This window comes from Babylonia areolata, chromosome 10 (genome assembly GCF_041734735.1).
Source record: "Babylonia areolata isolate BAREFJ2019XMU chromosome 10, ASM4173473v1, whole genome shotgun sequence".
NCBI lineage: Eukaryota > Metazoa > Mollusca > Gastropoda > Neogastropoda > Buccinidae > Babylonia > Babylonia areolata.
In genome coordinates this window covers 36,378,581-36,392,733 of record NC_134885.1, presented here as the reverse complement: position 1 = coordinate 36,392,733, position 14,153 = coordinate 36,378,581, and the positions used below count along the sequence as shown (strand labels likewise).

At 41.3% G+C, this 14,153-nt stretch overlaps 1 protein-coding gene across 1 annotated transcript in view; it reads left to right on the top strand.

Annotated features, from left to right (window-relative positions):
* Positions 1-775: 775 nt before the first annotated feature.
* Positions 776-14,153, top strand: part of LOC143286570 (uncharacterized) — a 37,437-nt gene continuing 24,059 nt past the window's right edge. Inside the window, exons 1-9 of the mRNA XM_076594184.1 lie at positions 776-887; positions 1,818-2,023; positions 3,010-3,133; positions 4,083-4,180; positions 6,095-6,434; positions 7,909-8,097; positions 9,827-9,957; positions 11,958-12,074; positions 12,732-12,806. Coding sequence (XP_076450299.1) covers positions 1,832-2,023; positions 3,010-3,133; positions 4,083-4,180; positions 6,095-6,434; positions 7,909-8,097; positions 9,827-9,957; positions 11,958-12,074; positions 12,732-12,806 — 1,266 coding nt within the window. The 5' untranslated portion in view covers positions 776-887; positions 1,818-1,831. The remainder of the gene's footprint in view (positions 888-1,817; positions 2,024-3,009; positions 3,134-4,082; positions 4,181-6,094; positions 6,435-7,908; positions 8,098-9,826; positions 9,958-11,957; positions 12,075-12,731; positions 12,807-14,153) is intronic.

Sequence of the window (14,153 nt, the reverse complement as noted above, 5' to 3'; positions counted from 1 at the left end):
TGTTCAGTCGTATTGATATGATGTGTGTCGATGTCACCGTGCATGCTTAGATAATTATTATTTGGATTATATGTACTTTGTTTCCTGTGTACAGTTCAAACCTTGGAGACGAACGACTGGGGGGAAAAAGGCACAATACCCACCTGCCACATGGACATTTTAAGCAAACGACAAAATACAAAGTGCCACATATCCCTTCCCTTAGTACTTTAGTTCACTTCGGTCATGTTTTTCCTTTCTGTTCCATTTTATTTGTTTTGCACCATTTTTGTTCTGATTTGTACCTACTGTGTCACTAGAGCTTTACAGCTAATGACATTAAACATTTCAGTGTTCAGTGTTCTCTCTCCGTCTCCCGGCTCTCTCTCTCTCTCTCTCTCTCTCTCTTCCTCCTCCTACTACTACTCCTACTACTGATAATAATTGCTAGTGTAATCGTCCTTATGCTATTATTGGTGTCATCGTATTTTTGTACAGGAGCTCTGTATTTTGTATTCCTCTAAATTCTAAAACTGTTACTTCCACTGCTGTATAAACAACCTCTCTCAACAGTCGTGGTGCGTATTATGTCCCTTGCCCGCAAACGAAATGATAGTTAAACGTATCTTTCAGCGAAGAGAATATTATTCAATTTGACTAATTAGTAATTTCATTCTGTCAGTAAAAATCATTTATCGTTTTTTACATTGTGACATTATTTTGGATGATTCAACTTCACTTTTTCATGTCTTCGTTACAAACCCGATTCCACTTTTGCAGAAGCCACAATACATACCAACGGAAGTAAACATGTAGCAAAGCGTGATTTTTCTCAAAGTCGGCAAATGCATTCTACTGACCAGTCTTTGTGCACAAACTGCTACTTGTTTACTGAAGTGTTGATCAATGTAAGTAGGAAACCATTTCTTACTTTTATCCGGCCACGTTTGGTTTCTGTCATCAGATATATTAACCCGGTTTGCCTGACTGTTTTCGATCGAATAAGTCGAAGCCGTCTCGCAGACGAATGTCTGCCCCAGTCTGAAAACAAGATCTTGTTTTTGGCATAATTACAGTCACGGTTGATTAAAATAATATCCTTTATGGTCTTTAATGAACAGCCTTTGAAGCAGTACCCAGAAATTTTTCAGTGATCATGTGAAAACCAGCTCGAAAGATGATCACGAAACATTAACATTGGAATCCAAAACCTGACAAAAAAAAATAATACGAACATTAATACCAACAAACTGTTCTTTTCCACACATCACCGAGAACAACTAAAGCACTTTTAAATACAGTTTGATTATTCGAGGGAAGAAGCATATTATCTTGAGTCATTCCATGTTGGAATTCTCTGACAGCGACTGTGGCTGAGGCTCATATATATAGCTTGACTTGTTTTGTCCTGCTCTCGCTGTAGTCAGTAGTATAGGTAGGACCATTTGCTCAAATGGGATTAATGATGCTTAGAGCTGTGCCAGTCAGTTTAACATCCTTCATTGCTATGCTGGTCGATTGTTCTAATGGAGTTCTGAAAAGTGTTGTAATGCTCTCTGTCTGTCTGACTCTCTCTCTCTCTCTCTCTCTCTCTCTCACACACACACACACACACACACACACACACACATCAATACAAGCACACACACATGTGTGTGCATACATCCACATGCATGAGCTTGTGTATGCATGCAAATGTATACAAACCTCCCCCTCCACACACACACACACACACACACACACACACACACACACACACACACACACACACACACTGTCTCTTGTTTTACTGTTTCAACAAGAATCAAGCCAGGTATAATGTGTCATTTTCTTTTCAGGAAGATGTGTGAGGATGCCTCCCACAGGCCTTCTACAAACTGAGATGGATGAGGAAACATTGCTTGAACTAGAAATCCAACAGGACTTGGAGCGACTCAATCTGGACGATGACAATGGCATTGCTGACAATGACGACGTGGAAATTAACAACAATGAGGCCATTCCCATTGTTGCAGAGGATGCTGTTCTGGGATCTGAGGATGAGGTATGGAAACAAAGAAGCAAAATTACAATAGTTTTAAGTTATAACTTTTGTGTAGGTGTATGTGTATATATATCATATGTGTGTGTATGTTTGTTGTTGTTGTTGTGTTGTTGTTGTGTGTGTGTGCGTGTATGTGTGTGTGTGTGTGTGTGTGTGTGTGTGTCTTTGTCTGTGTGTATCTGTGTGTGTAAGATAGACAGAGAGAGTGTGTGTGGGGAGGGGGATATGCACACACACACACACACGCACGCACGCACGCACGCACGCACTTCTTTGTATAGCATATCCATAATCATATGTATGGTAAATACATTGCAGTTATGAAAATAAAATAAAATAAAAATGGTGGTATTAATAAACTCTTTTTTTTTCATGTGTGTTTCATCAGTAAAATTTAAAAAACACACAGAAAAACTGAGTTGCATTGGACAAATGGTGTATGCTATGGACTGAAAGCAGCTAAATAGGAAGACTGGTACTACTACTGCCACCCACTTAATGAGTGCTTCATTCTAACTCTTTAGGAATATTGTTCAAATTTCCTGACCACACTGCAGACAGGTATATCTCCTGGTCCCTGGACTAGAAGCAGTACATAAATTAAGTTTACAAATATTACAGTGACATAGAACAGTACTCAGTATGATGATGGTAAATTCATACACATTTGTAGAAACTGAATTCATTTATTCAGTGAAATGACACCAGCTCCACCTGGGTGTGTGTTCATGCATGTGTGTGTTAATGTGTGTTTGTGTGTGTGTATCATGTTGTGTGTGTGTGTGTGATTTGAGTTTGTGTCTATGTGCACATGTTCACAATCCTGTTCATAGATATGTATGTGTGTGAGTGTATGTGTATATATGTGTGTGTGTGTGTGTGTGTGTGTGTGTGTGTGTGTGTGTGTGTGTGTGTGTGTGTGTGTGTGTGTGTGTGTGTGCATGTTACCCCAGTAAAGAACAAAAAGTTTTATACTGATCCTGCAGGGAATGCCGGCAGAACTGCAGGACTACATTGACACCATACAGAAACAGCGCCAGAGGATTGAGGAGGAGCTTGAGGACTGTGATGCAGTGATTGATAGAGCCATCTCCACCGCCAAGGGTGAAGGTCAGTCAGAGCCAAAGGAGGACAGTTAGGTGCTTATAACTATGGACACAACAGCATAGTTGTTACTTAAAGCATCAGACTTTCAATTTCCAGTCTTATGAGCCTGGATTAAAATCACGGTTGCAGTGCCTGGTGGGTTAAGGGTGGAGAATTTTTTTTCTTTTGCCGTTCAACAGATATGTGTGCACAGATCTGCTTGTGTCTAAACCCCTTTCATGCGTATAAGCAACATGATTTCTTGCATGTGCACATGCTTGCTGAAGATAGAATAAGCAAGTTAAAGACCCTGTATTTCATGTCTGTGTTCAGTGTGTTATGGAATCAAGAACATACCAAGCCAGCATGCAAAACCCAGAAATCTTAAGTATGGCCTCTTACGTGGTTGGGTTAAAACGTTTATGTTCAATTCTTACCTCTGTGTGTGTGTGTTCATAAAATTATGCTTGTGTGTGTGTGTGTATGTGTATGTGTGTGTGTGTGTGTGTGTGTACATGTGTGATTAACCCCACAAAGATTGACCGGAAAAACAAGCAATATAAAGCAGTATCAGAAGTAGACACCGCGCAGTTAAACAGGTTTGATAAGAATGCAGCACAGTCATGCTTACTTGGTGTATAATTATGTCATCAAATCACACAATGTCACCTGTTGGTGGTGTCTGTTCTATGTCAGAGAGCTTTGGCCTATAGTTACAGTGGCCACATCGAACATGGTGTATAATTATATCATCAGATCACTCAGTATTATCTGTTGCGGTGCCTGTTCTGAGTCAAAGAACACTGGCTTGTAGTTATAGTGATTCCATCCCACACTTAATTTTTACCACAATGCCTGACGTTTCCTCTGCGCATAGCCTTTTCCATGCGCATGAATTCCCTTCATCAATCTATCACTCCTTCCCAGTCCATTTCCAGAAAGATGAACTGACATGAAGAAATATTGGTTGAAGGAGATCGAGAGAAGGCCCTCATTGTGTATGACGACTGGAAAGAGCTGGAGGAAGAGGCAGCTTGCCATGGAATGAGTGCAGAGGAGTATCGGAAAAAGGTGAGTTTCATGCATTGGTAGATGCCTTTTTTTCTTTTTCTTTTCAGAGGGGATTGGGGGGTGCAGAGGGGGTGGGGGGGGGGGACAAGCAGTTTTTATCTAGGCTGCATGTGCATGTTTTAGACAGATATCAGATGGATATTTAGATATATTTATTTATGTATTTATTTATTATGTATGTATGCATAATAATATATATGTATATGTATGTGGGGAGAGAGAGAGAGAGAGAGAGAGAGAGAGAGAGAGAGAGATTTTCTCTCTTTGAAACTTTTTTGTTTTCTTTTGGCATTTTACATCAGATTTACTCCCTATTGATTTGGAGGAAAATCAAAATGGTTCTCTGACATGGGTGCATAGTATGTTTTAATGTGTCTTTGTGAGCAAGATAAGATTAAGATGCAGTTGAGATCAGTAGATCCAGGTTCACCCAAAATCCATCTGTTCAATAATTTATCTTCCCGTATTTATGAAAAAAAAAAAAAGTATTTGCTTCTGTCCTGTATCCAGTCATTCGATACTTTATACCCCAGAATCATCAGCTTCATATTTTACCTTCTGAGATCAGTGGTTCAGTACTTTTGTATCATGGAAGATATTTTCATTCCCTATTCCCTGAGAGTGTTTGTTAGTATATAAAATGTTTACATGTACTGGTATGAGTGTGCGAGGGAGGAGAGAGAGGGGGTCTATGGAAGTGGGTGATTACAAGTGTATGTGTGTGTGTGTGTGTGTGTGTGTGGTGGGTAGAGAGGGTATGCAAAAGAAAAATCCCTTGCAAAAATGAATGATATAACTCATGTGAATTGATGTAGTCAGTGTTTATGTATATGCTTTGTATACTACTATACAATGCGTCACTAATTTTTGATGGAAACTGATTATGTGGCGTGACTTTTTTCTGTTGCTTTTTTCCATATATATGATGGTGATGATCTTTTCTGGAATTTGGTATGTGTTTTCTGGTCTAATATAACCTTCATTGCAAGGGGGAAAAAGAAGAAAAAAATGTTCTTCTTTGTCTTTCTTCGTCTTGTTCTTCTTCTTCTTGTTCTTCTTCTGCTCCTACACTTCCTCCTCCTCCTGCTTCTTCATCTTCTTTAAATTCTCCTTCTTCTTCTTCTTCTTTGTCTTCTTCTCCTTGTTCTTTGTTGTCGTCTTCGACTTTGTCATCTTCTTCTTCTTCTTCTTCTTCTCCTCCTCCTCCTGCTCCTCTTCCTCCCTGAAGAATCGATAATTGGGTTGCCTCACAGAAGAACTGTTCACAAAATTTGTCCAGATCTGACGATTGGGTCTCTGCACATGATTTTCCATGTGCATTTGGTGGTGATTGATGGCAGTCCAGACATTGTACCACCCCAAAATGACATCCTGTGACTGTTTTTACCCTCTCGCATTGTCAGTCGTTTGGTCTCTTATTATTTCTGCACTTCACTGGAGCCTGCCTCTGTTTCTGCCAGTTTCTGCAAGATATCAAGGATGAATATTTCAATATTTCATCGCTCAAAAATCATTCAGTGTTTTACCCCTCCCTATTGTCATTCGTTTTTTTTTTTCTCTCTCTTATTAGTTGTGCACTGCAGTGATGCCTGCCTCTGTTTATGTGAGTCGCTGCAAGACACTGAAGATGAACATTTCAATCTTTTACCACCTCTAATTCACACACTGAGTGTTTTTGACTCTCCCTGTTGTCAATCATCCTTTCTCTTATTGATTCTGCTCTGCAGTGATGCCTGTCTCTGTTTCTATCAGTTGGTGGGAATAATCTGAACAAGTTTAATTGTTCGACAGTACACATGAATCACAAATTTTAAACAACCAAAGGCAAAACAGAGCATCAACAAGCTTTCGTTAAAAACTTATCCTGCGCTCACACCGTCACATTTTTTTTTTTTTTTTCTCAATCCCTACCAGCTGCTGCAAGACATCGAGAATGAACCCTTCGAGCTGGAAGAGATGGACTTCCTCACAGACGACAGTGAGTTCCAGCTGCCCTCAGGGTCCAACCAGGAGCAGGCCCTGGAAGTCGTCACCTCCGCAGAAACGGACTTGGTGCTAGCTGACCACCCTCTCCGGGCGATGACGGGGGAGCCCAGCGAAGAGGACGAGATGATTGAGAAGGCGCTGAGGATCGCTCGGGCTCTGGAAGCGGAGCAGAGACGCCAGGCTGAGGAGCAAGAGGGCGGGGGGAGTGAAGGGGGTGAAGAGGGTGCTCTCCTGGCCGTGTCGGGCGCCGCAGGGGAGGGTGGTGCAGGTTGGTGTTGTGATGTGTTGGGTTGTTGTCATGCTGTGCTTTGTTGTGTTCTGTTGTGTTGCATTGCATCATGTTGTGTTGTGTGGGTTGGGTTGTTGTCATGCTGTGCTGTGTTGTGCTGTGTTGTGTTGTGTTGCATCATGTTGTGTTGTGTGGGTTGGGTTGTTGTCGTGCTGTGCTGTGCTGTGCTGTGTTGTGTTGCGTTGCATCATGTTGTGTTGTGTGGGTTGGGTTGTTGTCGTGCTGTGCTGTGCTGTGCTGTGTTGTGTTGTGTTGCATCATGTTGTGTGGGTTGGGTTGTTGTCATGCTGTGCTGTGTTATGTTGCGTTGCATCATGTGGAGGAAGGTGGCAGAATGGTTAAGACGCTCAGCTGCCAATACAGAGAGTTTGTGAGGGTGTGGGTTCGAATCCCGCTCTCGCCCTTTCTCCTAAGTTTGACTGGAAAATCAAACTGAGCGTCTAGTCTTTCGGATGAGACGATAAACCGAGGTCCCGTGTGCAGCACGCACTTGGCGCACTGTAAAAGAACCCATGGCAACGAGAGTGTTGTCCTCTGGCGAAATTACGTAAAAAGAAATCCACTTTCATAGGTACACAAATATGTAAGCATGCACTCAAGGCCTGACTAAGCGCGTTGGGTTATGCTGCTGGTCAGGCATCTGCTCAACAGATGTGGTGTAGCGTGTATGGATTTGTCCGAACGCAGTGACGCCTCCTTGAGAAAGTGAAACTGAAACTGAAACTGCATCATGTTGTGTTGTGTTGTATTGTGTTGTGTTGCATCATGTTGTGTTGTGTGGGTTGGGTTGTTGTCATGCTGTGCTGTGTTGTGTTGTGTTGTGTTGCATCATGCTGTGTTGTGTGGGTTGGGTTGTTGTCATGCTGTGCTGTGCTGTGCTGTGTTGTGTTGTGTTGCATCATGTTGTGTTGTGTGGGTTGGGTTGTTGTCGTGCTGTGCTGTGCTGTGCTGTGTTGTGTTGCGTTGCATCATGTTGTGTTGTGTGGGTTGGGTTGTTGTCATGCTGTGCTGTGCTGTGTTGTGTTGTGTTGCATCATGTTGTGTGGGTTGGGTTGTTGTCATGCTGTGCTGTGTTGTGTTGTGTTGTGTTGTGTTGTGTTGCATTGCATCATGTTGTGTTGTGTGGGTTGGGTTGTATTTCATTGTATAGTCTTGTATTGTTTTGCACACTATTGCATTGTATTATACTGTATGTTGTATTATACTATGCTGTACTGAACTGTACTGTGCTGTACTGTACTGTATTGCACTGTACTGTACTGTATTGTACTGCATAGTATTATACTGAATTGTATTGAACTGTACTATACTGTACTGTGTTGTGTTGTATTTATTGTGTTCAGTATTGTATTGTGCTGTACAGTATAATACTGAGTTGCATTGTATTGTAACTATTGTATTGCATTGTACTGTATTGCATTCTATTGTACTTTTTTTGTTGTTGTCAAAACAGATTCAGGACAGCTGGTGCCTGTAGGCAACACAGACGCTGAAGACGTACACATCTCAGACAGTGATCCGCATCAAGCGCCTGTTGCTGCTGCTGCTGCTGCTGCTGCTGTTCCTCTCAGCGAGGAGGAAGGAAGACAGGATGATGGAAGCGATGATCCCTCCAGATCTGCTGCCAGCACAGAACAAAGTGGTGAGGATGTAGCAAAGGCTGTGAATGATGATGATGATAATAATAATGATAATGATAAGACTGATAATAAGAATGGTGATAATGATAATCATACGATTGATAATAAGAATGATAATGATGATAATGATAAGATTGATAATAAGAATGATGATAATGATAGTAATAATAATGATGATTATGTTGATGATATTAACAGTAACAATAACAGTCGCCAAAGGCAAAAATCAATGTAGATAGTCCATGAGGGTTGTGGATTCGGATCCCACCCTTACCCTTTCTCCCCAAGTTTGAGTGGAAAGTGAAACTGAGCATCTACTCTAGTCATTTGGATGAGTTGATTAACCGAGGTCAGTGTTATCTTCAGTCTAGAGAGTCCATGAAGGTGTGGGTTCGAATCCCGTTCATGCCTTTTCTCCCAGGTTTGACTGGAAAATCAAACTGAGCGTCTAGTCGTTCGGACGAGATGAAAAACCAAGGTCCATGTCATCTTCAGCTCTGTGGTGTGTGCTACAAGCTCAAAGGCGCAAGAACGTGGAATTGTGATGTGGTGTTATTGATAATTGATTTTTTTCTGGAAGTACTGATAGTTAGATACTGGGCTTCGCATGTCTGGTAACACCTGTGATTTTTGTTTTGTTTTTGCAACAGATCTATTTCCATTCAGTGTAGCAACCAGCAGCTGCACACTTTACTTCAGTACGGATGCAGTCAGACTGTGCATGTGTGTGTATGTGCATGTACTTGTTTAGTTTTGTTTAACACCTTCTCACTGTTTAGTGACATTAGAGGGGGTAAAAAAAAAAAAAAAAAAAAAAAAAAAAAAAAAAAAAAATATATATATATATATATATATATATATATATATATATATATATATATATATATATATATATGGATGGTATAAATGAGGCATGGGTTACATGAGAAGAGGTGGTGGGATGACTGTAGTGGGTAGAGGAAAACGAAGAGCTGCGAAGGACTGTGCTGACTAACTGTGAATTATAACATGAATTATAATGTTTAACTCACTGCATGTGCTTGTATGCTTGCATTCGTGTGTGTGTGTGTGCATGTGTGCAAGAGTGTGTGTGTGTGTTTGTGTGTGTGTGAGAGAGAGACAGAGGACTTTCCAAAGTCCATCTCCCCCTTCTTCTTCTTCTTCTGCGTTCACTCATATGCACACGAGTGGGCTTTTACGTGTATGACCGTTTTTACCCCGCCATGTAGACAGCCATACTCCGTTTTCGAGGGTGTGCATGCTGAGTATGTTCTTGTTTCCATAACCCACCGAACGCTGACATGTATTACAGGATCTTTAACGTGCGTATTTGATGTTCTGCTTGCATATACACATGAAGGGGGTTCAGGCACTAGCAGGTCTGCACATATGTTGACCTGGGAGATCATAAAAATCTCCACCCCTTACCCACCAGGTGCCATCACCGTGATTCGAACCCGGGACCCTCAGATTGACAGTCCAGCGCTTTAACCACTCGGCTATTGTGCCTGTCGTCCATCTCCCCCAAAGGGCTGAACCTTTTGCCCCAGTAAAGAAATACAAGTGTAGAAGAGTGTTAGGAGGAGTAAAGAAACATTCCAGCAATAACAGCACATGCTTGTGCATGTGTTTGCGTGAATGCATGTGTCTGTGTGTGTGTGCATGCGTGTGTGTGTATGCGTGTGTGTGTGTGCACACAATTTAAAATCACAGGACTGTTGCCATGTGCAGGGGGTGAGGCAGCGGTGGGCACGGTGGCGCTGGTCCACTCCAACCCCTTGCTGGAGTTCGAGCTCTACCTGCGGGAGCAGTTCCAGCTGACTGAGGAGAGGTTCCGGCACAGAGAGCAGCTGCTGAAACAGGTGGGGGAGACTCGACTGGTCATTATTATATCAGTAATTATATATTGTGCTGATACTGATTGATTGATTACCATAATTTTCGGCCTGCTGTTGAAACAGCTCATTATTGTATAGATAAGAATATATAGTGCTGGTATTGATTGATTGATTACCATAATTTTCTGCCTGCTGTTGAAACAGGTGGGGTGACTCAACTGGTCATTATTATATCAATAAGAATATATAGTGCTGGTATTGACTGATTGATTGCTGTAAATTTCTGCCTGTGGAGTGATGGCCTAGAGGTAGCGTGTCTGCCTATAGAGCGAGACAATCTGAGCGCACTGGTTCCAATCCTGGCACAGTCACCAGTATTTTCTCCCCCTCCAATAGACCTCGAGTGGTGGTCTGGACGCTAGTCATTCAGATGAGATGATAAACCAAGGTCCCGTGTGCAGCATGCACTTAGTGCATGTAAAAGAACCCACGGCAACAAAAGGGTTGTACCTGGCAAAATTCTGTAAACAAATCCACTTAGATAGGGAAAAAAAACACACTAAAAAACTGCAGATTGGATAAAATACAAAATGTTGGGTGGCGCTGCCACATGTGCCAAATCTGCCTGCAGCGTCTTATCGGCTGTATGCACCCTATATGTGTCTGAAAACTAAATTATGATAAACCATGTGAAGCCACCTGACACAACAAACTCAATATATGACAACATGATGGATCACAATGAATGCTCACAATCGTGCTGAACAGCAACACTCCAGTCTTACCACTGTTCCATTTGACATTGTTCATGTTCACCAGCGAATCAGTTTGAAACCAAAATCGCCTACTACACAAAATTTCAGTTGAACAAGATGGTAGTTTGCCATTAATCCATGAAAAAAAAAAAGTTTCTAAGTTGGGTATGGATTTGTGGTGTGAAAGTAGAGAAATCGGAAGTGAACTGATCGATTTTTGAAAGCAGAACACAAAGCAAAATGGCAGACGGGACTGAAAAGCAGGCTAGCAGACTGGATTCTGATTGAACAAGTTTATGGACTGGGGTTTTACAACAATGTACATTCAACTGAAAGCTGTAAAACTGTAAATTAAAAAAAAAAAAAAAAAGAGAAAAGTGTTGAAAAAATAGAAAAAGAAAAAAAAGAAAAGAAAGCAGCAGATAACAGAGCAGACAAATGATGTAACAGAGCCGAGTCTACCTTACCCTACCCTACCCTACCCTACCCTACCCTACCCTATGATACTATACTATACTATACTATACTATACTATACTATACTATACTATACTATACTATACTATACTATACTATACTATACTGATGGAGTCTCCCGTCGGACCGACGGATGAGTAGGCAGGCAGGCTTATCTGTCGGTGTGTGTCCTCATATGATGGGAGAAGAGGCTGAATCTGGATGCGCAGCACTTCCCACAGGTGTTGCCAGGGAAAACGTCTCCAGAAGTCTGGTTGCCTGACCAGCACAGGTGACTTTTTTTTTTTTTTAGTGAAAAGGAGTTGTGCAGTCCCTTCCCCACTCTCTCGCCTACCAACGCTCACAGTCCCACAGGTGCAGATACTGCCACGTGTAGACTGTACTATACCATACTATACCATACCACACCACACCACCCACACCACACTGTACCATACCATACCAGTAACATTACTATACTATACTATACTGTACTATACTGTACTGTACTGTACTGTACTATATATATATATATATATATATATATATATATATATATATATATATATCAGAACAGCAGAGGAGTCAAGTGTTGTTCTGACTATTTGGGCTGGAATTTGACTATAGTGGAGAGTGTCTTCCCCAAGTACATCCCCACTCTCTCGGCCAAGAGGGTTTTAGGACAGTCGGCGTTGGGATGGTTACTGTACTATAAACCACATAATACCACACTGTACTGTATGGTACTATACCGTACTGTACCAGTATCGGTACTACACTACACTACACTACACTACACTACACTACTGTCCAGGAACTGGAGGCGAGGCGCGAGGTGGAGGAGAAACTGATGCTGGCCATGGAGGAACACAGCCTGCAGACGATGCACAACCTGCAGCAAGAGGAGCAGCGTCTGGCACAGGAAAAACAGGTGTGTGTGTGTGTGTGTGTGTGTGTGTGTCTATATATCTGCCTCTCTCTCTCTCTCTCTCTCTCTCTCTCTCTCTCTCTCTATATATATATATATATATATATATATATATATATATATCAATGATGGTGGTGGTGATGGTGATGATGGTGATGATATACAACCTGCAGCAAGTGAAACAATGCCTGGGACAGGAAAATCAGAGATAACAACAACATAAACAGAAACAGCAATCATTATCATCATCATCAGCAGAAAAAGAAGGTTGATGATGATGTTAATAATAATCATAATAATAATAATAATAATAGTGATACTTACACCACCACTCCTACTACTACTACTACTACTGATGATGATGATAATAGTAGTAGCAGTAATAACAATAGTGATAATGATCATAAAAAGTAATGGGAAGAAGAAGAAAGAAAAAAAGAAAGAAAGAATTGAAAATGATGATGATGATGATGATGATAACACGCACAAACACACAATCACCCACACTCACACACACACCCACACTCACACACCCTCCCCCCTACCCCCACCAACCCTCAACCCCCACCACCCCCACCCACCAGCCGTTAAAACGTTTCTTTCAGTCAGCGTAATGCAGTGTCTGGTCACATCATTGTGTGTCCGTCCCCTTTGTTGCAGGAGAGTCAGCGCCGTCTGGAGAAGGAGATAGAGAAACGACAAGAGGTCCTGGAGAAAGAACTGAAGCAGCATGAGGTGAGACAGGGGCAGATAACAGGGAGTCTTTGCAGACCCACTTTGGTCTGATTTTTGTGGAGGTTTCCCGGTTATTTGTTTTTATTTTTAGCGAGAACTGCATGTGCGTGTGCGTGTCTCTTATTTCCCCGGGGGTTTTTTTCTGGGTCGCCGAAAGGCTGAAATTTTGCCGTGGAAATCTCTGTTCTGACAAAAGGATTTTGAATAATTTTGGTGATTGTTTTTGCAAGTTTACAAGATATATATATATATATATATATATATATATATATATATATATATATATATATATATATATACATACTGGTTTTATGATTATTCCCATTATATGCTTTAGTCTCCTGTGTTTACTTTGGGCTTGTTTGTATATATATACTGGTTTTTTGATTACTCCCATTATGTGCTTTAGTCTCCCATGTTTACTTTGGGCTTGTTTCTTGTCACATCTCCGCCATTACGTATTGGAATTGATCCATTTATAAACTCTGCTGAAAAGTTGTTTGAAACAAAGGCAGTGCAAACTCAGAGAAGCCAGTCATGATGACAGGCTGCCCATGACGTCATATGACCTACTTCTCGCTCTGCTAGTGATGGAAGGTCCACCACAAAAGCAGACCTGCAAATCCTCCTTAATGTCTGTCAGACCACTGAACAAATGAATGAATTAATCAGGAAATTAATGAATGAATAAACAGGTAAATAACTGAATGGATAGATGAAATAATGATTGATAGATGAATTGATGAATATATAGATGAATTGATGAATACATAAATGAATAGATGGAACAATGAATAAATAGGTATAAATATAAATAAGTAAATGAATGAATGAATGAATGAATGAATGAATTGCGTAGGCAGCCATACTCTAACATGGATTCCGGGATCATGTTCGTATTTGATCTTCTGTATGTTTACACACACACACACACACACACACACACACACACACAAGGGGGTCCATGCACTAGCAAGTCTGTGCACATCTGTTGACCCACTGGGAGATCAGAGAAAAATCTCCATCCATAACCCACCTGGCGTGGCGGGGGTGGTGACTGGAATTCAAACCCAGGACCCTCAGATTGAATGGCCATCACTTTAACCACCAGGCATGCTGTGCCTGTCTTATTTGTATTTGTATTTCTTTTTATCACAACAGATTTCTCTGTGTGAAATTCGGGCTGCTCTCCCCAGGGAGAGCACGTCGCTACACTACAGCACCACACATTTTTTAATATTTTTGTTTTTCCTGCGTGTAGTTTTATTTGTTTTTCCTATCGAAGTGGATTTTTCTACAGAATTTTGCCAGGAACAATCCTTTTGTTCTCGGGGTTCTTTTACGTGC